The sequence below is a fragment of the Athalia rosae genome, chromosome 7 (assembly GCF_917208135.1).
Source record: "Athalia rosae chromosome 7, iyAthRosa1.1, whole genome shotgun sequence".
NCBI classification, from domain to species: Eukaryota; Metazoa; Arthropoda; class Insecta; order Hymenoptera; family Athaliidae; genus Athalia; species Athalia rosae.
Genome location: NC_064032.1, coordinates 13,995,626 through 14,017,817, shown reverse-complemented (window position 1 = coordinate 14,017,817; position 22,192 = coordinate 13,995,626). Strand labels below are relative to the sequence as shown.

General features: G+C 36.1%; 3 protein-coding genes across 16 annotated transcripts; 1 reads left to right on the top strand and 2 right to left on the bottom strand.

The window, feature by feature from the left end:
* Positions 1 to 2,664: 2,664 nt before the first annotated feature.
* Positions 2,665 to 13,137, bottom strand: LOC105689570 (sodium/hydrogen exchanger 7). Of its 11 annotated transcripts, none has more exons than XM_012406685.3 (14): positions 12,710 to 13,137; positions 11,939 to 12,168; positions 11,772 to 11,849; positions 11,297 to 11,373; positions 10,632 to 10,841; positions 10,297 to 10,544; positions 10,020 to 10,222; positions 9,664 to 9,929; positions 9,535 to 9,586; positions 8,891 to 8,917; positions 8,408 to 8,464; positions 7,775 to 7,999; positions 7,591 to 7,677; positions 2,665 to 4,212 (listed from the first exon to the last, which is right to left on the bottom strand). In XM_012406685.3, the coding sequence occupies exons 1-14, from the start codon at positions 12,954 to 12,956 to the stop codon at positions 4,171 to 4,173; spliced, it is 2,049 nt and encodes a 682-aa protein (XP_012262108.1). In that variant the 5' UTR covers positions 12,957 to 13,137; the 3' UTR covers positions 2,665 to 4,170. The 11 variants fall into 11 exon arrangements, with proteins under 11 accessions (XP_012262108.1, XP_020710014.1, XP_020710015.1 ...); XM_020854355.2 differs by having other exon boundaries at positions 2,665 to 3,770; XM_020854356.2 differs by having other exon boundaries at positions 2,665 to 3,770; positions 7,775 to 7,984.
* Positions 13,138 to 13,286: 149 nt separating this feature from the next.
* On the bottom strand, positions 13,287 to 15,344 carry LOC105689546 (alpha-methylacyl-CoA racemase). The gene is made up of 5 exons (XM_020854369.2): positions 15,203 to 15,344; positions 14,909 to 15,104; positions 14,516 to 14,804; positions 14,212 to 14,458; positions 13,287 to 14,136 (listed from the first exon to the last, which is right to left on the bottom strand). The coding sequence occupies exons 2-5, from the start codon at positions 15,014 to 15,016 to the stop codon at positions 13,626 to 13,628; spliced, it is 1,155 nt and encodes a 384-aa protein (XP_020710028.2). The 5' UTR covers positions 15,017 to 15,104; positions 15,203 to 15,344; the 3' UTR covers positions 13,287 to 13,625.
* A 62-nt stretch (positions 15,345 to 15,406) lies between these two features.
* Positions 15,407 to 21,254, top strand: LOC105689583 (U2 snRNP-associated SURP motif-containing protein). Of its 4 annotated transcripts, none has more exons than XM_012406719.3 (19): positions 15,407 to 15,548; positions 15,656 to 15,772; positions 15,883 to 15,979; positions 16,048 to 16,362; positions 16,440 to 16,504; positions 16,592 to 16,757; positions 16,838 to 17,001; positions 17,421 to 17,480; positions 17,911 to 17,954; positions 18,142 to 18,246; positions 18,348 to 18,575; positions 18,657 to 18,899; positions 18,994 to 19,180; positions 19,263 to 19,449; positions 19,537 to 19,670; positions 19,766 to 19,854; positions 19,938 to 20,091; positions 20,177 to 20,331; positions 20,418 to 21,254. In XM_012406719.3, the coding sequence occupies exons 1-19, from the start codon at positions 15,525 to 15,527 to the stop codon at positions 20,701 to 20,703; spliced, it is 2,820 nt and encodes a 939-aa protein (XP_012262142.2). In that variant the 5' UTR covers positions 15,407 to 15,524; the 3' UTR covers positions 20,704 to 21,254. The 4 variants fall into 4 exon arrangements, with proteins under 4 accessions (XP_012262142.2, XP_012262141.2, XP_048515017.1 ...); XM_012406718.3 differs by having other exon boundaries at positions 19,932 to 20,091; XM_048659060.1 differs by having other exon boundaries at positions 16,838 to 17,007.
* The last annotated feature ends 938 nt before the right edge of the window (positions 21,255 to 22,192 follow it).

The window sequence follows — 22,192 nt, the reverse complement described above, 5'->3', positions numbered from 1 at the left end:
TCTCCTATCATGCTTGTTATGTCTAATCTTATCTCTGAACGTTGTGTGCAAAATATTTTACCCCAATTTACCTAGTCTGAGCTTTTAGAACAATAATTTTGTCAAAATAGGTTGAATCAAGGGTAACTCGTAATATTGTAGGTGACGTACCTACGATTATATTGCTCCTCGATTCCCGCCATCTTTCAAAGCATTATTACCCCTATTATAATACAGCACACCGTAGGTATACACCGTGATCATTAGGGATGAATTTTTCTTTCTCGTGGCTATCGATAATTTCCCTGCTCTGATTTTTATTTACAAAATGAGTTTCGGTAGGGATTCCATCGTATATATTATATCGATCCTTCTGCGACATGATCTAATCTAAGAAAGTACGAGCCCCTATGCTAAGATAAAAAGAGTCTGAAAAGGTCCCTCAGAAGCTTCGTCCCACATGACATGTCCGTATGCATGTACTTAAATTACACTATGTGTTACGTGCATGTGTATATAGCAATGTAGGTAATATGCATAACTACAGAGCGAGTGAGATAGAAATTTGGTATTAAGCTGACGATTGGGATGTTCGTCACGGAGAACTCACAGATGCCCATTGCTTCTACCATGCCTAATTACACCGCAGGACGTGTATTTCGAGTTGGATTGGTTCACATTAGTGAGAAACAACGACTCTCCCTGTATCGTCCGTGGGTCGAAATTAATTCATTTCACATACCTGAAATGATATCACAGTTCCTAATAACTAGGTGCAAGAAATCATCATTTTGATGCCTAATTCTTACCTGAGTAGTTATGTATGAACTCGTTACAAGCTCGTAATTAAAAAAAAGCTAAGAAGAAATGGTGTACCTGCATATCCCATTACTTGTCAGCAATGTTATTTTTTTTCACCATTTCCAGTGTGTAAGTATACAGTATAGTGGAGCTTCATGGGCCAAGAAACATTGGCAAGAGCGCAAAAGGTGCAAGCTAGTTGAAAGCTATGCTCGCTATTCACCATTTTCCTCACGGACGTTGATATAAAGCTGAGACACAAATTCGTTGCACCTTTGACACTGCATTTCACCTTTATAACGCTTCGCATCATAGCGTATTGAACATCAGGGTATTAAACAAGGATTAAAAAAAAATAGAAAACGCCCAGGTATCCCTTGTTTTTGACAGTGTATATGATGATAAAATACTAGGAGATTGAAACGCGGTTTCGAATGGGCTGCACCTGGTATGAATTCGGTGAATTCTTCACCAAAAAAGCAGCAGCAAAAAAAGAATAACTGTAATTTCATTTCCCATGCTCACCCTCGAAGTGGCGTACTAGATATTGAAATATGCGTGATTAGTTTCGAGTCACACGATGATGATGTGTATACGTTATTAAATAATTACCTGTCCCGGTTTTTAATTACGCAGTCATTGTTTGTAGAAAATAAAAATCCGTGCACTCTACCCCATGCAATAAAATGTAGAGGGTATATGATGTACCTATACATACATGCAGCGAACGCTGTACAATACACATAAATATAACGCTCTTGGAAATGATGAAGTATTTAATATAAAGTTAATGTAGCTTGCCGGCGCAGCCTCTGATCGATGCTACCCATCAATCAGGCTACCGTTCTGCAACGAAGAAAACCACCCTCTTCGCCCTGGCCGACTTCCTTTTACTATAATATCAGCGTGACGCTCGCGGTAAAGAAGAAGAAGAGGAAGGCGGACGACGAACTCCCAGTTTGCTCAAAAATCTCGAAGCTTTCGGAAGCCCAGAATTTATCTTTCCATTGCCCTAATGCATGACAGAAAGAAAAAAAAGCTCATATAAAAAGAAAAATATGTTTACGGCTGGATCGATTCATCAAAATATTTATCTATCTAACGATATTAGCTGTACACACATGACAGCATGGGAACCTCTGACACGATTGGCTGTTTGTTTTCCATCCCCTTTTCCTTGCTTTTTCTATAGAATGTCGATTAATCAATCTTATTAGATGTATTTCCAGTGATCATTCATGGTTTTCCACACATATGTATGCGTACCATGTATTCCGATATTTTTAATACCTGAATACTACCCTCATCAGTTGAGAAGAAATCACGATTTTCACTGATGTTTGCGTCAGAATTTTCTAGATAAAAGAAAATAATCTAATTTCCCAATCTATTTTCTGCTTTTCTTTCCATCACCACTTTGAACTCATTCTTCGATCAAAAGTTTTTTGGTAGCAATGCAACGTGGTATTTTATTTATTTATTTTCCTTGCCTAGAAGAGATGAAGGATTTTTTTGTCGGGTGAAATCTGTACCGAATACATATAGAGTCCTGTTTAATGGATTTAACTTGATGTAGGCTCGCCTTCGGGGCCTATTTTACTTTTCTTACCGCTGTAATGATCCGTGCAAAAGTTAGAAGTTGGAGCCCTAGCTCGAAAACATGGTTGGATTAACCCTCGTTTTTGCTTCCTTTCTCTTTCTTTTATGACCCTTCCCTTATATTGTGAGCTTTGCAGTAGTAGGGTTCACGGAATTAGTAGGCCACAATTATTCCGAATTCATTCTTATTACAGTTACCCTACTTCAGGGATAATTCTGTAACTAGAATATTAATGGTCAGTAGTGCAGGTGTTACATTACAGGTAAAAAACTATAATTATTCGATTCAGATCGTTACGAGACAATTTTTATTTAAAACACTTGAAAATTTCAGTGTGAAATATAATTATGTAGGCATTTATAAACATGGGTAGACATATACCTACATACATACATACATATTTGAATTCATATTTACATCATGTATAAGATATATAAGTATATTAGTGTCTTTTGTCCAGAATTTTTATGAAAAAATAAGTAGGAAAACGAAAACTAGACATTGAAATTACATTAGCTATTAGTATACGTACATAACTATTGTTCTCATAGAAACACTGGTAGAGATTCAAGCATATACCGCTCCAAGTCCGCATTCAGAAACTACTGGAAAATGAACATGGCAACAATTTTCTCGATGAAAAATTTGAAATTCTAAGTTAAATGTCAATTTCAAGAAATCTACATTTCAGGAATCACAGCCAAAACTTAACTTTGCATAAGAAATATAGCGATAACAATAAATCGCGTAATGATTAATCAGATTCAAGGTCATGAATGTTCTAACTCCATCATAAATTTGGTCTACAGCATAAAAGACGAATTGATAATAATCAATGACAATAAATTGGGCACAAATACATAGTCATTATTGTACTTGCGATCAAATTACAATTCACAATTAATCCGAACACTCTAGTATTTCAATTAATAAATTAGAACGTCGTACATGATTAACAGATTTTCTGAATTCCATCATATCCCGTTCACTCCAATATGCTTTTATCTATCTGCGTCGGAGTATGGTCGGAACAAAATTGCTCAACAAATGCTGTTATATTCACACCATAATTACAATCATTTTATAATCTAAGTTTGTCGATCGAATTGTCTGCCTCCACAACACAGTATCATAGTGTACCGAATGTCGAGTGCAGATATTATAGAATAGAAATAATTTTCATGTGTTTTCTCTTTTTTTTGTACAAAGACAAGAATCATTATATTATTAATTTTACATCAATATATATTTATGTATACTAGAATTTGTAATTACACATAATACCTGTATAAATTCATAAATGTCTGCCGATCAAACCTGGCAAGGCGACACGTGTGTGGAGTTGCTGTTGTTGCTCCGGACAAAGTACTTCTCCGGTCACAATTCCCAACTGGCTCGCACGAAACGAATTGAAGAAAAAGAAATGTTTTAAAACCATTGAGAATGGCGACGATAGAATTAGGTACACGACACACCTGTCGGTCAATAATAATGTCGAAATATTCTGATTACTACGATTATTATTTACAAAAATACTGGTCCTTATACGTGAGGTATGTCTGTGCGTATTCTATTAACAAATTTACTATGTACTAGAAATTGTCGCTAATTTAATAAATAGTAACTAATAATTAAAACACAAATAAATAGAGATAGGAAGTTTTGGGAAGACTTTGGAGAATTCTAGCACACTATTATAATAATAATGATAGTAATAAGAAACGAATAAAAGGATACTTAAGAACAACGTATCTGTCTTCTCTATAGGCTGAACTCAAATTCATCAGGTTTTATAAATGCAATCCGTGCATTGGGGACTGCGTAATAATTGTCTGCGAATAAAACGAAAGGAAATAAAGGCGGTTAATAATGAATATGAATTAATACTATTTACATAGTGATCTGCGGCAAAAACTATAGGAGGCAGAAGTACAAAATACCAAAATAGAAGTGTAATAAATTGTTATGTAGATTAATGACATTATCATTACCATTATTACCATTATTATTAATAGTATTAATGAGGATAGAAAAATGAATGAATAATTTCATATATATATTTTTTTTTTTTTCAATTTGTTCAGTATTTATTTAATCAAAATTAGCAATATTATCATAATATATGTGTATATATATATCTTAGGTATTTCACACAATTAATGTATGTATGGGTACCACACACTACGTGCTGTTATTATTGTACAGTTAGTTATGTAAAACTTTTTAATAATCTTCAAAAATAATATGTTAAAACAACAATTGCCGCGACGATTAGCAATATAAAAATGTTTCCCAAAATGCTTAACTATATACCAATTTACATACGTATGAAAATGACTCATTCGTCTCACAATCAGACTAGAATACGTTCAAGATTATCCCATAACTACAATCATATATTATATAACAACATGTATATATAAATATATATACATGTATGTCTATAATTACCGTGTTATGATAGCAATAATCGTAATTGAAAAAATGATTACAACGATGGTAATTTAAGCATTTCAGAAAACTATGATAAGGTCCTAAGAGTTCGTAGGCATAAATATGTAACTGGAAATGAGTTTATAATATTATGAAGAAGAAATGAAAGAGAAAAATTGAAAAGAAGAAAAAACAAAATAGAAAAAGGCGTTCAACCCTCTGTCATTAATTGGCACACACTGTTGTGTTTGACAACATCGATAAAAAAAAAAATAATTACATATGCAATATGCTTGTGATATGAAATCTAATTTGTCAACTAGGACTTCGTAGCTATTAATTACAACTACCAATTGACTCGATATGAATAAAAACAACAAAATCAACCTGAAGACGAAAAATTGATGATAAAATATGAAATTTCCTAATTCGGTCCAATTGTTACGTTTAGTATTAATGATAAATGTAATTGGTCCTATAAAAGTGACCATTCTTTCTCGACTGATGCGATGAATTAGTTTCAAGACGTGCCTCACATGAAGTTGAAAGCCTGAGGTGAGACCGGATCCTCCAAGCCGCGTGCGAAAATGCTTGGTAAGTACTTTTTTCTGTATTCTATTCAATAGCTAATAAATAGTAAACGCAACGCATAATACATCTTTAATACAATATCAACTATGTAGGTATAATATTATAGTGAAATAAGAATCAAGTAAATAAGGCATACGAAAAAAACCGCATTGAAAAAGAAAAGGAAATAAAAACTGACCGCAAATGGTCGTGATTTCAGAAGCGATGATAATATAATTACGCCGCAGGTAGGATACAATTATATTATACTGTATGCATAGGTAGCGAAAATTATGTTTAATGTTCGACGTTTTATATATATGTATATATTATTATTTTTTCGTACCTCATTAGATCTTCGATTTACTTTTTTTTGTATATATATATATATAGGAATGATCGTTGGACTAGACGTTGAATGCAAATCGTGTTTCATAGATTTCTATAGGAATGTAAAAATTATCAATTATGTAGGAACTAGTTGTTATACGTTACGACTATAGTGTATATATGCATAATATATCATATGAGTATGTAACCGAATAAACTTTCTTCGTACAGGTATTGTTTGATTTTATATAAAGGACGGTAAAACTCGCAAGTTATAGACGCACAGCTGGACGGTTCTTACCGCGTTGTTTATTCATTATTTAATTACTTTTTCTTTTTGGTTTTTTAAACCACTTTTTACGGTGGATAGAACCTATTTCGTTGTTGTTATTAGTGTGAGGCTTATCGTTATTATTTTTTTATATTATTCCGTTATCTACCGCTCGTCTCACATTACAAAGTTCGCAATGGAATAAATCCTTCCATTCCAACGATACGAAGATCTCCGTCGGCGCTAGATTTCCACTAAAAAAAATTGATTAGAATTTTCGTACAAATTGAAACACTGAATTATAAATTTGAATAAAAAAGACTTTCCCGTTTTCATAATTGAACAGAAAAATTATACACAGTATCAGAGAGTTTATACACAACTATGAAGGGTGTGCTATTTTCTAGACAATTTGTTAGCAAAAAAATCAAGCAAATTCGACACAAAAAATTATATCCGTCTCAACGACTCCAATAATATAACTCAGGACAAAATATTTGAGCGTCACAAATCGGTTCGTTGGTAGATATTAAACGTTAAACATTGAACACAATTTTCAATTTTATCAAACAATTTCTATTTCATGTATTTGCTTGATACGTAATATCAACCGAATCACCACGTGTAAGTAAATTAAAGTAATGAATAAATTTTGACTACAGGTATTAAAAATTCGTGAGTTTTTTCCGTTCAATTTTTAATCCTGATTTTCTGAATGAATCAATTAAATTTTACATATTCATTACGAATGATAGGTATTACACGACTTACGAATTATGGTTTAGTATCGCCGCTCGTTTAAATTTCTGAAATAAATAATATGAAATAAAAATATTTTTCTCCATTAGATTTAAACGTTCGGCCCTTCTGCTTCGTTATGCACAAACTTTAGATCCACCTGAAGTGTTGTTTTAGAAGTCTTGAAGATATTTTGGGTGAAGTTTTCCCTTTGTACAAAGTTTATCTCTGTATTATAATACGAGCTAATACTATATCCGAAGCTATAACGATCGGTTGTACAAATTTTAACGAATTCCCGGTAACGATAAAATCAACTAAAATATGATGGAAATTAACGTGATATACTGGTGATCACTTATTCCTAGAAATAAACCAACTTCAATTCCATATCCTATCGCATACTAAAGTTTCTTTTTCATCGAGACGATAAAGTTACTTTTTCAATAAATACCTGACATTCACTACTGAGTAATGTGAGAGAATTTGATATTTTTAGTCCACACCTAAAAGTTTCTTTCAACAGCCCTGACTAAATGATCAAAGTATATGCTAAATAAATAGAACAAACGATAAATAAGTTTCGTACCGAGCGTATAAGAAATAATCACATGATCCATCCATACGCTGGCACGTATTAAATATCTGAAGCCAAGCATGATGATAAGCATTTACATAAAAGAGCCGTTGTATGGATATTGTGTTAATAGGCGAAGCGAGTTGTTAGTAGTTGATACATCGTCGATTGTATTTATTTTCTTGTAAAATTTAGGACAACGAAAGGCTCATTTGGATTAGTAATAGCGGTGCCGTTATATCGGTAGCACGGATTGTTAGTATAATTGAAGCTAGGTTGATGATAACTCACCGGCTGAATGCTAGTTCTCCGTCTATCGCCATCACGATCCTCCAAGCACAGGTCTGAATCCGAATCGACTCTCCGCGAGATATCATCCTGTATTTTCAGTACAAAATTAGAATAGTAATCGATGAATGACAGAAGAAAAAGAACTTTTCCAACGAGAAATGTCTAGCAATATCCTTTTACTTACTTGAGTCATTTGTTGAGTAGTTGTTAAAATTCTAGCTAATGGACCACAGCAAACTGGAAGTGTTTCCAGTAGTGTAGGTCGCGAATGCGTTAATAGCGGTTTCATGTATCGGGTATCAAAATTTCCCCAAATTCTAGCCAGTAGAGCTTTTTCGTTTGTCTTAGACGTGCTTCCTCCGCCAGAAAGGGATCCATCCTGCATAGAATCGTACTGTGAACCATAAACCTATTTCATTTGAATGAATACATTTCAATTATTCTATTCAGCTATTCAATTACTTGATAAAAAGAAGGATTTGAAAAACAATGAAAATAAATTGAAAAATCGAGAGCAGGTATACGAGAAAAATAAAAATTGTGTGAGCACCATCAACTAATGATAGATTACACATAAGACATCAGACGCGTTAGTATTATCTCAATACATACCATACATATGTATAACACATCATGTTTTTCTAGCATATCATGCATGTATTAATCTAGCGATAAACTTAGCATTATTTGAGGATGCATGTGCATTTAGAGATAAGAAGAGAGAGAGAGAGAAAGAGAGAGAGAAAGAGTAGGAAGAATGGGAAAGAGTATTGAGTAAGGCTTTATCAAAGAAGAGTTTTAAAAATAAGGGACATACCGGGGGGGTTCTTTCTCGACGACTCTCTGGATCACCAAAGCCACCTTCGCCAGCAGACTATTAACATTCGTAGGTAAATATATCAAGAATTTATCGTGCTATAGTTACTTGAATTTTTTAAAAAATAATTACATTTAACGGATCATATTGTACGGAATGCAGATTATAAAAAATATCATCTTGCATTTTACTACGAAATTCTACTATAGGTACCAAGATAACAATGATTCGGATTATTCTACTGTAAAAAGCTTTCACATAATTAGATGCATACAATGAAATATATCAAATTCAAAGGCTTAACACCTATTTGATTATTGGTTTAAACAAGCGTACAATTGATGCAGGCACTTATAAATAAATTTTAGGACAACAATATAAACAATTCACTATATGCCATGCCTTTTAAAAATAATAGTTAGTAGATTTGCATAGTGATGAAAAAACAATAACAATAATGATGAATAATAAGATCTGACGCACCCCAGTGGCGTCCATGGAATTGTACACCTGGGTGTTAGCAATAAGGGACACAATAATGATAATTAAAAATATATTTAGAAAAAAAAAATTAAAAATCACAACAAACTTCTATGCCTGCGTATGAATTTACGCACTCCGACAGTTCATTTGAATCGTGGATTTATGTGCGCAAATTATTATCACTGCTGATAAATGAGACCACAAGAGAGTGTGCGAAAAAACTCGAGTACACACCATATGACTACTAATTTTTACGAAAAATTAAGAACGTAAGGAGAAGAAAAAAAAGAAATAACCGGCTGCTAATTGAATTCAAAGAACTGGGTCACATAAAAGCGTAATCGCGTATGAATATTTATAAGCATGGAAGATTCGAGGCGACAAGAAGAGGGGTAAAAGCTTGTTGATCTTGCTTCCAAGCTACTCTATTTATTGATTCTTTTCTTTATCAATTATCTCTTGTTTCAGAGATGAGTTTGGGCATTTATAGACAAGAATGAAGTCGCTGCGCGCAGATTAGTTCATTACTCATACAGAATCTGACGTATCTTCTACCAAGCGCTCACATTCAACTCAGGCTGTTGGTTGTTAATGAGTCAGAATTATTTGAATAATTTTTTATGGCATGGAAAAAAACTACTTACGCTTCTGACTCCGTTGTAAGATAGTACCTCAACTTCTTCGTCGACGCCGACCCTGAAATAATGAAAACCAAAAACAAGGTAAGGAAGAATAATCGATCGCGGATAATTACAGAATTCATCAATACTCACGGTATATTAAACCAACTTAAAAACTGCGTGGTCGCCCCCCCTTGAAATATCACTGTCAAAATAACAATGAGACTAGTGGTTGTGAGCATGGCTTGGCGAGCATCGGATACAGTGTTCCTGATCGCAAGTGCAAAACTCATGGCTCCTCTGAGACCAGCACAAAACAACATGTGCTGATAATTTTTGGGTATTTTTGGATTACGACCTAAATTTAAGAGGAACGACAACGGATACACGTTTGCCGCACGGCCAAGAAGTGCACAGAACTATCATTCAACGAGTTAAGGTGTGCATATTTCTGGCGAAACAAAATTTACTTTATCAACATGTATCTATTTGGTTGAAGAAAAGGATACGAATCCGGCAAATATAAAGCCTGGATCAAAGTGGTGCTTGGGAAAGGTAAACATGGACACACCGATGTAGCTGAAGATAAAATTCTCTGCCAAAAAGTTGAGTAATTCAAAAAGCTGCTTAGTCCGTTGCCGAGAATCTAAGCTCAAGTTGTTGTAAGTGTAGTGAGCTTGGCATATTCCGCAGAATAGAACGGCGACGACTCCTTGAATGACAAAGGTATACGACGTGACCGATCGTGTAACTTATCGTCAATTTGAGCCAAAAATTAATTTTCACCTGTAAGATCAGACGCTTCCGCAATGAGGAAAGTGCTGTACGACATCAAGACGAAAAGTGCTGATTCCAGCAGCGGAAAATCACGTACTCTAGTGAATTTTGTTAGCAATGCAGTGACACAACCCATTGTTGCTCCTATGAATAACGACAAACTGAAAATGCCAACAAAATCTCCGAGTGCTTGGAAAAATGCCCAAGTCTCAAATCCACCAGATCCAGAATAGCGTTCGGCGTAGTTTTGAATAGACCTGGTGAAAAAGTTTAAAGTACAATAAGTAGAGAGGATGTCAAAGAAAACTATTCCAGCTTATTAATTGACAATAAGATATCCTTACCCACTGAGCACAATAGCAACTGCATCATTGAGAACGCTCTCTCCAAATACCAGAGCATATAAATTAACATCAACGTGTAGATCATTGAAAATAGAAATGATAGTCAGGGGATCAGTCGGGGATATCAAGGCACCAAAGTATAAAGTGTCCAAAAAAGTGAAAGATGCAGCCAAGTGAGGTATCAGCTGTATGAATGCATACATCAGTGCCCTGGAATCAGAAATGAATAATCTACTAAGTCACTGTTCAAGACTTCATTGCGATAGTAGACGTTAAGCCCTAAATAAAAATAGCTTTTTGGCTATCATGTTCTTCCGTTTACAATCCCCTGTATTTAATCAGTTAGAGATACGCATAAATGTGTTTAAATAAGCAATTGAGGTAAAGTTTTTCGGTAATAAATAACGGCCACAAGATGGCAAACATAAGAACCAGAGAGGCATGTGACGTGTGCGGAGGACTTCAAACAAATCGTTGAGATGAAATAATTTGATAAAAAAGTCATCCAGTAAATTACAAACGAGTTATGCATTAGTCGAAGTGAGCTAAGAACTCGCTCAATAAGATAGGAATTATAAAACAAGAATGTGATAAATATGAACAAAAATAGTTGTTTGTCGTATATATTCAATATGTTATTTAATAGTTTGTGAAATCTTACTCACCCAATCACAAAGGAAGATATAGTCGTTCCTATTAAAGCATAGGTTAATATGGCGCCGAGATTTCTGAAGAAGTATTTCTGGAAACAATGGACAAATTTTTTTTTTAAATACCAACGTTAACCAATACTGTCTACCGCAGGCAATGTTAACCTTACGAGTTCTTTGTTTAATATTATACTTCCAATTGTGGAGAGCTCTTAAAGGCCAATCATTATGATAACACGTAAAGTGTTGACAGTACCGTATCCAAGATAGTATCCTTGAAAAATATGTTTACACAAAATCATTCTGTGCATTGTCTTTGATTTTCTATGTTATCCAGTAATCAATAATGCCTGCAAGCTGCAAAACGTTTCTTTGAAATTCTAATACTATTCAACTAAAAATGAGGCTTTAGAAATTCTTGAATCGCCTGCTTTTTGAGCCAATGTTAAAGATTCTGACAACCAATTATGAAAATCTTCAAACTTTATACCCTTTTTAAACTATATCCAGCATGAAATATAATCGGTGGTAGTATGATGTTGAAGAAGATTTCTGGATCAAAGGTGGCCTGAAACCAAAGAGTATTTTATATAATAAAAAAATTCAAGGCCATTGAAGTTGATAAAACTTATTGTGAAACCAACTATGAGAGACTACCTTGAGATCGATTTCATTGTCTTGCTTATAAATTTCTCCTCTAAACGAATACGCAAATGTCTTGTTTTTTATGTTGCCATCTTTCTTGTCCTCAGGAAAGCGTAGCCACAGTGTGTCAGGTGGTACTGACTGGTTGTATTGACTACTGGCATTGTCAGGTACAACTGGCATATGCAATATTGTACTGCTGCTTGTAAATCCATAGCGAATTATCGCTCCAACGATGAGACCTGTTTAATAAGCATCAAATTATTATTACAACCCCAGCAGTCAATATGTAGAAGTTAAAAGAAACGTTATGCGTTAATGAGGAAGTAAGATTTACGAAAGACATAAGTGGGTACTAGTAGTAATAATCAATGCCGGGTAACAGTGATTTAATGAAATGAACATAATTGACATTGAATATGGAACTATGCCATAACCCTGTAATAAAACGATACCAAATTCTGTTCTGTAGCATTTTAAAATCATTTGACAGTGACATTGAGAATTCTAGGATACTCGTACGAACAGAACAATGCATTGCGTTGCAAACAAATCGAAACTGCAAACAGTACGCATTAGTGTGGCGACAAGTAACAACAAATTACATAATTATTTAATAATAGATTTTGACAATTGATAGGCGTTACTGGTAGTTTTTTAGATTATAGCCCTAATCCATGAATGCCAGCTATGCCGAAGACTAGCTTTTCTATTTGCTATTACTATTTTTATGTGTACTTCTATTTCTGGGTCTTTTTCATCGAAAACAAGCAGACGACTCACCGTAGATGACAGCAAGCCCTGTCTCGTGCAAAAACCGCAATCGACGATGCTTGAATGTCCATATAGTTAGTACCGTAAGAATCAACAGAAACGTGTATAGTAATAAATTCAAGCTGTCAAGTCTGTGTAATAATTGAGCCTTTGCGTCTAGCTCGATATCTGTCGCTGCTCCGTAACACGATTTTATAATAAAAACACCGCTAATAATCAGTAAGAGAGACAGACGAGTCATGGCTACGACTGCCATCTTCCCTTGCGCGTCACAGAATCTTCGAAAATTTAAACACGATCACTTGTCGCTGGTCGGCGACCGACTACTTGCGCCGACGTACACGCGGCAAAGCAAAGACTGGAGCAGACTGGAGATACCACCAGCAAAACACCAACCTCATTTCCTGATAGCAGCACATGACTGACATATTACCGCCACTGGCCTCTGACGGATCGAAAGGAATCCACTACCCTTTTAGGAAGGACACCGAACTTCTATGCACTTGTCGATGCATCTGAGCCACCTGTTGCACCGCGTTCTCTAGTGCACTGCTTAGCCGACTGGTTTGAACAATTATTCAAATAATTCAACAATGTAGTAGGTGTTTTATTGACTAATCTGAAATATAAACCACCAAAATGAACTACATTTTCAATTGCTACCCCTTTTCACCTTACCCGTCAAACCGGATTTCTCGTAAATATATTAAATCAGTTAAATGGAGGAGACAGACTATTCATCTCCAGATGTAAAAAAAACAATCAAATGTAGGATATGGTAGGACTCAGTCAAATTCTTATCGTCATTGTAAGTCGTAGTCAATTTGATCCTGCAAAGTTCCACAGAAGGGTGTCATCTCGTACTTTTTAATGTACTCTACAGAGTCTCTTGATATTGAAAATCATATATCATGGATACAAAGAATTAGAGCTTGCTAGATAAGCCATTCTGGTAAACTGTACCTCGGTCAATGAATCCTTGAATTTCTTTCGAATTGAATCCATGTTCAAGTAGAATATCAACACTATTTTCACCTGCATCAGGACCAGGCTTTTCTACGCCACGTGCAAATCCAGGGGTTCTTGACAGCTTAGGAGCAGGGGATGGAAAAGGATGGTCAGATTCACAGTTCGTGAAACTATTCCTAGCTACATTATGCGGGTGAGCAGGTGCAGAGTTCAAGCTTAACACAGGAGTGACACATGCGTCTGTTCCATCAAATATCGCGCACCATTCGTTCTGAGTCTTCTGTCTAAAAATATCGGTTAGTTTTGCACGACCTTCTTCACGATCTTCGAATTGATGTAGATTGGAATCTTCAAGGCCAAGTTTTTCCAGCAAAGTTTGGAAAAACTGGGGCTCTATAGCCCCAACAGCCATAAATTTTGCATCTTTTGTTTCATAAGTGTCATAAAAATATGCTCCACTGTCCAGTCTGAAATAATTCATAGTTTAATCACATCTCAAATGAATAATTGAAACCTGTTAAAAGAATTGTAAGTTCACAAACAAGTTTTTCCCTCGAGGTTCTCCCCACAGGCCTTCCATCACTTGTGAGCGATATAGCCAGCTCCCCAAGTATGCTGCACCCTCAACCATGGAAGTATCGATTACTTGGCCCATGTTACTTTGTGAACGTTCGAATAGCGCCATAACTATACCTAATGCACATATTAAACCACCGCCTCCAAAGTCTGCAGCAAGATTTATGGGTGGTGTCGGTTTTTGCTCATGCCTGCCAAAAAGTGAAAGTAGGCCTGTGTAGAAAGCTCTGCGTTAGTCGTTTGCCAGTTCACAGTATTTCTGATACTTGCCAGATATTGCCACATAATTGATATCGTGTCCAGCCATGCTAGAATATGGACCACTCTGACCAAATCCAGTAAGTCTTGCATAGATTAAACGACTGTTGCTTTTCATTAGAATCTCTGGTCCTAGTCCTAGCTTTTCCAATACACCTGGTCTGTAAGGATCAATAAGTACATCGCTTTGATCACTTAGTCTTTTCAGTACATCAGCACCCTCCTTTTGTTTGATGTTTAATCCAATTGACCGTTTTCCATTTGCCAAAAAATCTATCGCCATTCCTGTGTTTCCAGAGGCCTGTAAAGAATATGGATGGTGATATAATAAAAGTATTTTGTTATATACTTTCTTAAAAGGTACATTTATAATACATTCAAATTTGATGCTTATTGCACACTCACCTTGTCAACCCGGATTACTGATGCACCAAAATCTGACAAAATCATACCACAAAAAGGCACCGGGGCCAGCCCAGCTAATTCTAATACCTTAATCCCTTTCAAGGGCATTTTTAGAATTCTCTACTGGAATTCAGATGCAATGATGACTGATAAAATAATGCTTATTCCAGCAAATGATATTACATTATTGTTGTTCCTGAAATAAGTAGTATTCAAATATATTCATAACACAAATGTTCACGTGGAGCCACAGTTATTTTCTACTACTATACAGATTCGGTTGCTACTATTCACCAACTACTACTTCAGCGTGGTGCTGCCGCCACAGCCAATTTTTTTCAACATCCACAGTTTGGAGGAAGCACAATGGTACATTTCAGTGGGGTGGATCAACAAAAATCATTTTTTTCACTGCAGGTAGAGTGAAAACACTTTGATTCATCAGCAAGATATTTAACACAACGAGTTTACACGGTGTCACCGTATACTTCATTGATTAATTTCCTTTCAAATTAATAAATTTTTCAATAAGTTGTCGTTGAGAGCGCGTATCGGCTCGTGCACTATGAGATTTTAGGCTAGGTTGCAATTGTAGAGTCTACAATCACTGGAAGAGATGGCGGACAAAGCGATGATGAAGGTGCGTTGCCTCAATATTTTACTGAATCATTTATATTTTTATACAGTAATATTATTTGAAAGAAAGATTGAATGCTGAATTAACAATTGAGGATTATACAATTTTAGCAAATTGCTGAGCAGAAACTCAAGGCGTTCTCAATAGGCACTATGGGGAAACGACCTCTGAGTAAAAAAGAGCTCGAAGAACAGCGAAAGAAGGAACAGGAACAAGCAGCAGCTCAAGTAAGGAAAAAGCAATTTTCTTATTCCTGTATAATTTTTTTTTGTTTCACTTTCTGTTGTGAACTAATAAGCTTCTGAAAACGACGTGTAATCTTTGTATTTACTCTAAGGCTTTCGAAGAGTTCGTTGCAACATTTCAAGAAACACCAAACAAAACAACAAGCAAAATTTGGGTCAAAGCTGGTACTTATGATGCTGGCAAGAGGCGTAAGTTTATTTCTTTGGTTATCAGAAGATCCACGGATATTTATGACTAATGTTCATTATTTCATTAGAGGAAGACACAAGGGAAAAAGGGAAACTGTACAAACCTCAGTCAAAAATTTCTGAACTGGTCGACAATAGATCTTCAGCTGAACAAGCACAGGAATATGCAAGACTACTTGGCAGTAATGAGAGAAAAGTAGACAGACTTGGTAAAAAGAAGAAGGAGGGTGAAAAAAAGAAAAGCAACCTCGAGTTATTCAAAGAAGAGTTAAAAATGATACAGGAAGAGCGAGAGGAAAGACATAAATACAAAGGAGTTGTTAAAACCGTAATTTCTGCACAAACTGAAGACCCAATGCTTGCTGCTCTTAAATGCGTGGAGGGTGAGAAATATTCACCTTCATTTTTAATCTCGCTAGATTATTCAACATTCTAAATAATCCTTGGCCCTTTTTTTCAGATGGTTCTTTTGATAACGGTGATCCAAATACAACTAATTTATATCTGGGTAATTTGAATCCCAAGGTACGTTCACACTTTTATTTTTACTGTATTTCTAGCTCTTGCCAATTCCTTCTAATTGCCCAAATTCATTGTTTGTCTTCCTTGTAGATTACTGAACAACAATTGATGGAAATTTTTGGCAAATATGGCCCACTTGCAAGTATCAAAATCATGTGGCCTCGCAGTGACGAGGAAAAAGCAAGGCAAAGAAACTGTGGTTTTGTCGCATTCATGAGTCGCAAGGATGGTGAACGAGCACTAAAAAATTTGAACGGTAAGGTTTACGCTTGATGATAAATAATACTTGACTTCACTTTTTCTGAATCTGAATTCATAAGTTCATGATCGTTTCAGGACGCGATATCATGCAATATGAGATGAAATTGGGTTGGGGTAAGAGTGTACCGATTCCGCCGTATCCAATTTACATTCCACCAGCCTTAATGGAGATAACACAGCCACCTCCGCCATCTGGTCTTCCGTTCAATGCACAGCCACACCGCCGAGATAGACACAAGGTACAAGTCAGTATAAAACAAAGAGTTAGTAGCGTGGTTAATAAAATGCCCGATTATCTAAATTTTGGCTATCGATTTCGTTTTATTACTACTTGACACGTTCATCCTTGACATTTCATCGCATTGCCAGCATTAGAAGGTGCTACATTATTTCAAAACATAGTTTTGGTTGACACAGTATTCTTTCGTGATGCTGATTAATTACTCTCCCATGAAGGTAGTTCTATAAAGGATTAAAAAAAAATTAATTATTTTTTTATTTTACTCAACAAATTTTTAAAAAAAATTTAAGTCACCTTCTTTTAATTTTGCTGGCTAGTAGCAGGCTAAGCAAGACTAAAAAATTATACTTTGTATAATCTTCATCGTCTCTTCCTGCTAAGAATGGGTATAATCATGTTTTTGAAACACAATCTCAGATACCACGTATTCGCAACATCCAGAGTGCCGATCCTGAGGAGAAGGAAAACATTGAAAAGGTAACGCCACTCTATTCAGCTAGAAATGCGCGCGCGATATCCTGCCTAACTTTGACCTTGAGGAACATTAAGTCAAGTGAAGCCTAGTGCCCGAACAATTGAATTGATTAATAGAACATTGATAAATAATGCTGCAAGTAGACGGTATGGGTCGAAGGTTCGAAGTTGCAACAACTTGTGCAAAAATAGTCGAATTTTCATCAATGGCAAGGCAAAAAAACAGACTCAAATTCAAATAACAAAATAATCTGTGGCACGTTAAGTGCAAAACTGACTATGCCGTCGATCCATCTCTCTAATCCACGTTTACAAATTGTGTTGTGTTGACTTGTTGGCGTTCGTCCTTGGGGGCGCATTTTGGCATTTTGGGTGGCACGCTCCTCTGTCAACCATCTCTGTCACTCTTGCACTGTGATCCGGGACTTGACAGATTTTGCAGAATGCGGTTGTCAAAGTGGTTATCCCGACCGAAAGGTATTTCCCAATTTTAGTTTGATTCCAAAACTTTCTTGTAAGTATACAAAACTTACTAGCTAGACTGTAAGTGTCTTCGAATCTTTATCTTTCATATTTCAGCCCTTTGTCAATTTTTTTTTGTTAAAAAACGCCATGCATTTCATGTGATAAACAGTCCTCGATATAATTTGATTATGCCTTATAGGAACTTAGTCATGTTGATACATAGAATGGTCGAATTTGTCATAAGGGAAGGGCCAATGTTTGAAGCAATGATAATGAACAGGGAATTGAATAATCCAATGTTCAGGTAAGTTCTATTCACTATTGAAATCTGATCAAATACACTTGTAAAGTGCTAAAAAAATGACATGATTCCGATAATAAACTTACAAACTATTTACCCCACAGGTTTTTATTTGAAAACTACTCTCCAGCACATACCTATTACCGATGGAAACTTTTCTCTATTCTACAAGGTGATGCACAAAAAGAATGGCATATAGATGATTTCAGGATGTTTAAAGGTGGCAGTGTCTGGAGACCTCCACCGATAAACCCGTGGACTCAGGGTATGCCAGATGAATTAATTGAAATGGAAGAAAGACAAGAGCCCCGAAGAGGCAGTTTATCCAACAGGTAATGCATTGATGATTTTTGATTATGTTGCTTGGCAACTGAAACGTATGCTTTGATATTTTTTTCTCTTCATATTCACAGTCAAAGAGACAGACTAGAGGATCTATTACGTAACATATCACCAGAGCGCATAAAGGTCGCAGAGACAATGGTATTTTGCATTGAGCATGCAGAAGCGGCGGACGAAATATGTGACTGCATAATGGAGTCCTTATCAATACTTCAGACCCCAGTTAATAAAAAAATTGCTAGACTGTATCTGATCTCAGACATCCTTCACAACTGTGGTGTTAAAGTGACAAATGCTACCATCTACAGAAAGGCGTAAGTGATTTCATGCCCTCTGTAAATTCTTTGGTCGTGCATCAAGTTATTATCCATGTAATTGATTCTTCAATAATTCTTGTATTTTGCTAAGGTTTGAAGCAAGGCTGTTGGACATCTTTCATGAGATCCATCAGACCTACAAACAGCTCGACAGCAGACTTAAAGCTGAAGGATTTAAAGTACGCGTTATGAGAATGTTTCGAGCTTGGGAGGAATGGGCGGTGTATCCTCGTGACTTTCTAGTCAGATTACAAAATGCCTTTCTTGGCCTTGTTTTGGTACAATGTTCCTCGCAACCGTTCAGACGATAATTATGGTATTCCATCCAGCTTTCGATATTAATAAAATTACTCGTAACAGACTGATGAACCTGAACAAGAAAACGATGAGGATATTGATGGAGCACCTTTATCGGACGTAGACGGGGACGCAGGGGAGGATTTAGATGGCGTACCACTCGATGGTGCTGCCCTTCTAAAGGGTGCCCTGAAGCACGGACTCACCCCTCAACCTGTCACCAATTATGACGACATTGATGGAGTGCCAAGTGAGTCTCATATAATCTAAATACCTTTTGAGTAAATAAAAACAGAGAAACTGTAGCCGTTAATAACATTTCTATTTTGTCGTACAGTGGATGAGGATCTTGATGGAATACCAATGGAGGATGAAGATCCGTTTACATCACGTAGTAAAGAAGAGGATAAAAAAGCTTCCATGCCCGCAGGGTTTGTGCCATCCAGATGGGAAACCGTTGATCCTGATCAGGCATGTTAATTTTTATCATAATTAAAGCTGAGCACATGATATAAAAAAGTTGTAGCTTTCACAGCGAGGTTTGTATTTTTTATTCTTGACCACAGGTTGAAGCGCAAGCAATGACGACGAGTAAATGGGAAGAATTGGGTCAAAACGATGACTCTAATTCCCAAGATGCTAGCATGGACTCCAGGTGAGTTTATTAAAATCTAATTATGCCATAGAGTCGAAAGATGATGCGATATTATGAGTAATTTACCTACTTGACAGTGGCAGGGATTATAATGAAGAAAGACGCAACAGACTCAGAGAAATCGAAGTGAAGACTATGCAGTACCAAGATGAATTGGAAAGCGGTAGAAGGACTTTGAAAGCTGGGATGACCATTCAAGCTCAGGTCGAACACTACAGAAAAAAGCTCATTAGAAAGGTGAAGTGCCCATTGACACACTAGGATAATATGCTCTAACAAATGTGCAGCAAATTTTCATACCCGCTTATATCATCTCCCGCAGAGTGAACGAGAAATTAAAGAAATGAAGACAGATGACCGAGACGAAGATCGAAGGAAAGAAAAGAGGAGAAGTTCAACGCCCGAATCACCAGGGCATCATAGGGACAGGAGGCGAGGGTCTCCTAGTCCCTCCTCAAAATCTAGCAGTCGGTACAGGTGTGTGAAATCATTAATAATTACTAATGTATATGAATTGAAAGAGTTTCATGTACAGAATAACTAATGGAAGAATGAAATTTCAGATCCAGGAGTAGATCGCCTCGAGGAAAGCGTAGATCTCGTTCACCACATAAAAAAAGATTACAATCAGCAGCTCCTGCAACGCCGTCACCACCTCGAATCCGCCGTACTCCTTCTCCATCGTTTTCTTCATCTAGATTGTCTCGCAGATCTCCGGGCAGTGACCGAAAAAAACGGGGAAGATCACCAAGCATGTCACCACCGCCTCCTCCCAGAACATCTAAACATAGAGCCAACAGTCCACCGTCCCCGGTACCGAGGAAACACAGGCATAAGCACAAGTACTGATTGGCAAAATCGATGATAATTTTTTGTAAATTTGAACCTTTCCAGTTCCATCTATCGTCAAAGAGTTCGTCAATGAATTCCGATATTACAATAAATATAATTTCGGGATATCAATAACGGCGGTTAATGTCAATTTCTATTATTGCCTGTTGAAAAACTTCGGTTCTTAAATAATGGTCAAATCCTGGGATGTCGAAGCTAAGTCTTTTGCATCAAGAATCATATGAATTGCTTTATTCTTGGTGAAGATGACTTATTTTTCGTGTGAACCAGGGGTTCACATATTGTTCAGAGATCGAATCAAAATTGTAGAATATTTGTTTTCAGTTCATTCTTGCCCTGAATTATTCGAGGATGAAACTTACCAACAGGACTTCTAGTTTACAGAACCAAACGATATTTGTGCTTTGTGAGCGCTGTGCATAAGATTATGTTATGTACGGTCTAGTAATTGAACATACATGAAAATGATATGACAGGAAATTCTTTATGCTATACATTGTATAAAAATACAGAATAAACGATAAGCGTTATGCGGTATTTGAATATAATTTGTCTCGCTTTCTAAGGAAGAAGAATTATTTTTATTTTTGCCCCTACTAAAACGCAACTATTATTTATTTGCTATAAAACAACTTTATGAAGCTGTGACGCTGCACTTTGATGATACAATTAATCTCGATGAGAGATTATAAATGAATTCTATCAATTTTTCCTGATCTGGAAGAATATCTGCGGGAGTCATTTGCGCGTAAATTAACCCAGTTTCACCATCCCAGATTTATTCCCGATTTTCTCCTGATTATTCCCCATTTTTCCCAATTTATTTTCGGCTTTTTAATTAATTATTCAATTATCCCGTCTTCCCCGCCGAAAAAGTGACAACTAGCGCCGCGAAGCGTAAAACCGGAGTGCGGCACTCGCCTGAACTAAAATTCCAAGTTTCTTGCCCCTTGACGCGACGAGACCCGCCTTACAGCGAAGAATTTTCGTGTAATGCGGGTGCATCTATCATCAGGCGCTTTGGACGCCTGACCGCGCGCGTCATTACGTTACGCGCTTTGAGGGGCTCGGGAAGATACGCGGTGATTGAATAATTAATTAAATAATCGGAAAAATTAGGAAACAACATGAAAAAAGTCTAGAAATAAACTAGAGGATAGAGGAGGTCTACTAATTAATCGAAAATCAATTAAAAAAGATTCGGGAATAATGAGGGAACAATTTTGTAATGAGACCTTACATAAAGATATTACCATAGATATATTACAATTTCTTTACTTTTATGTACAGCGAATTTTATACTTTAAAAAGCGAGGAAATTGTGACATATTTATAGTTTACAGTCGTTATTTAATTTCCTAATGAGGCCCTTGCTTTCTATATTAAAATATAAAGAATCACTGCCGTCTCATCATTATTAATTTTTTCCCTCATTATTCCCGAATCTTTTTTAATTGATTTTCGATTAATTAGTAGACCTCCTCTA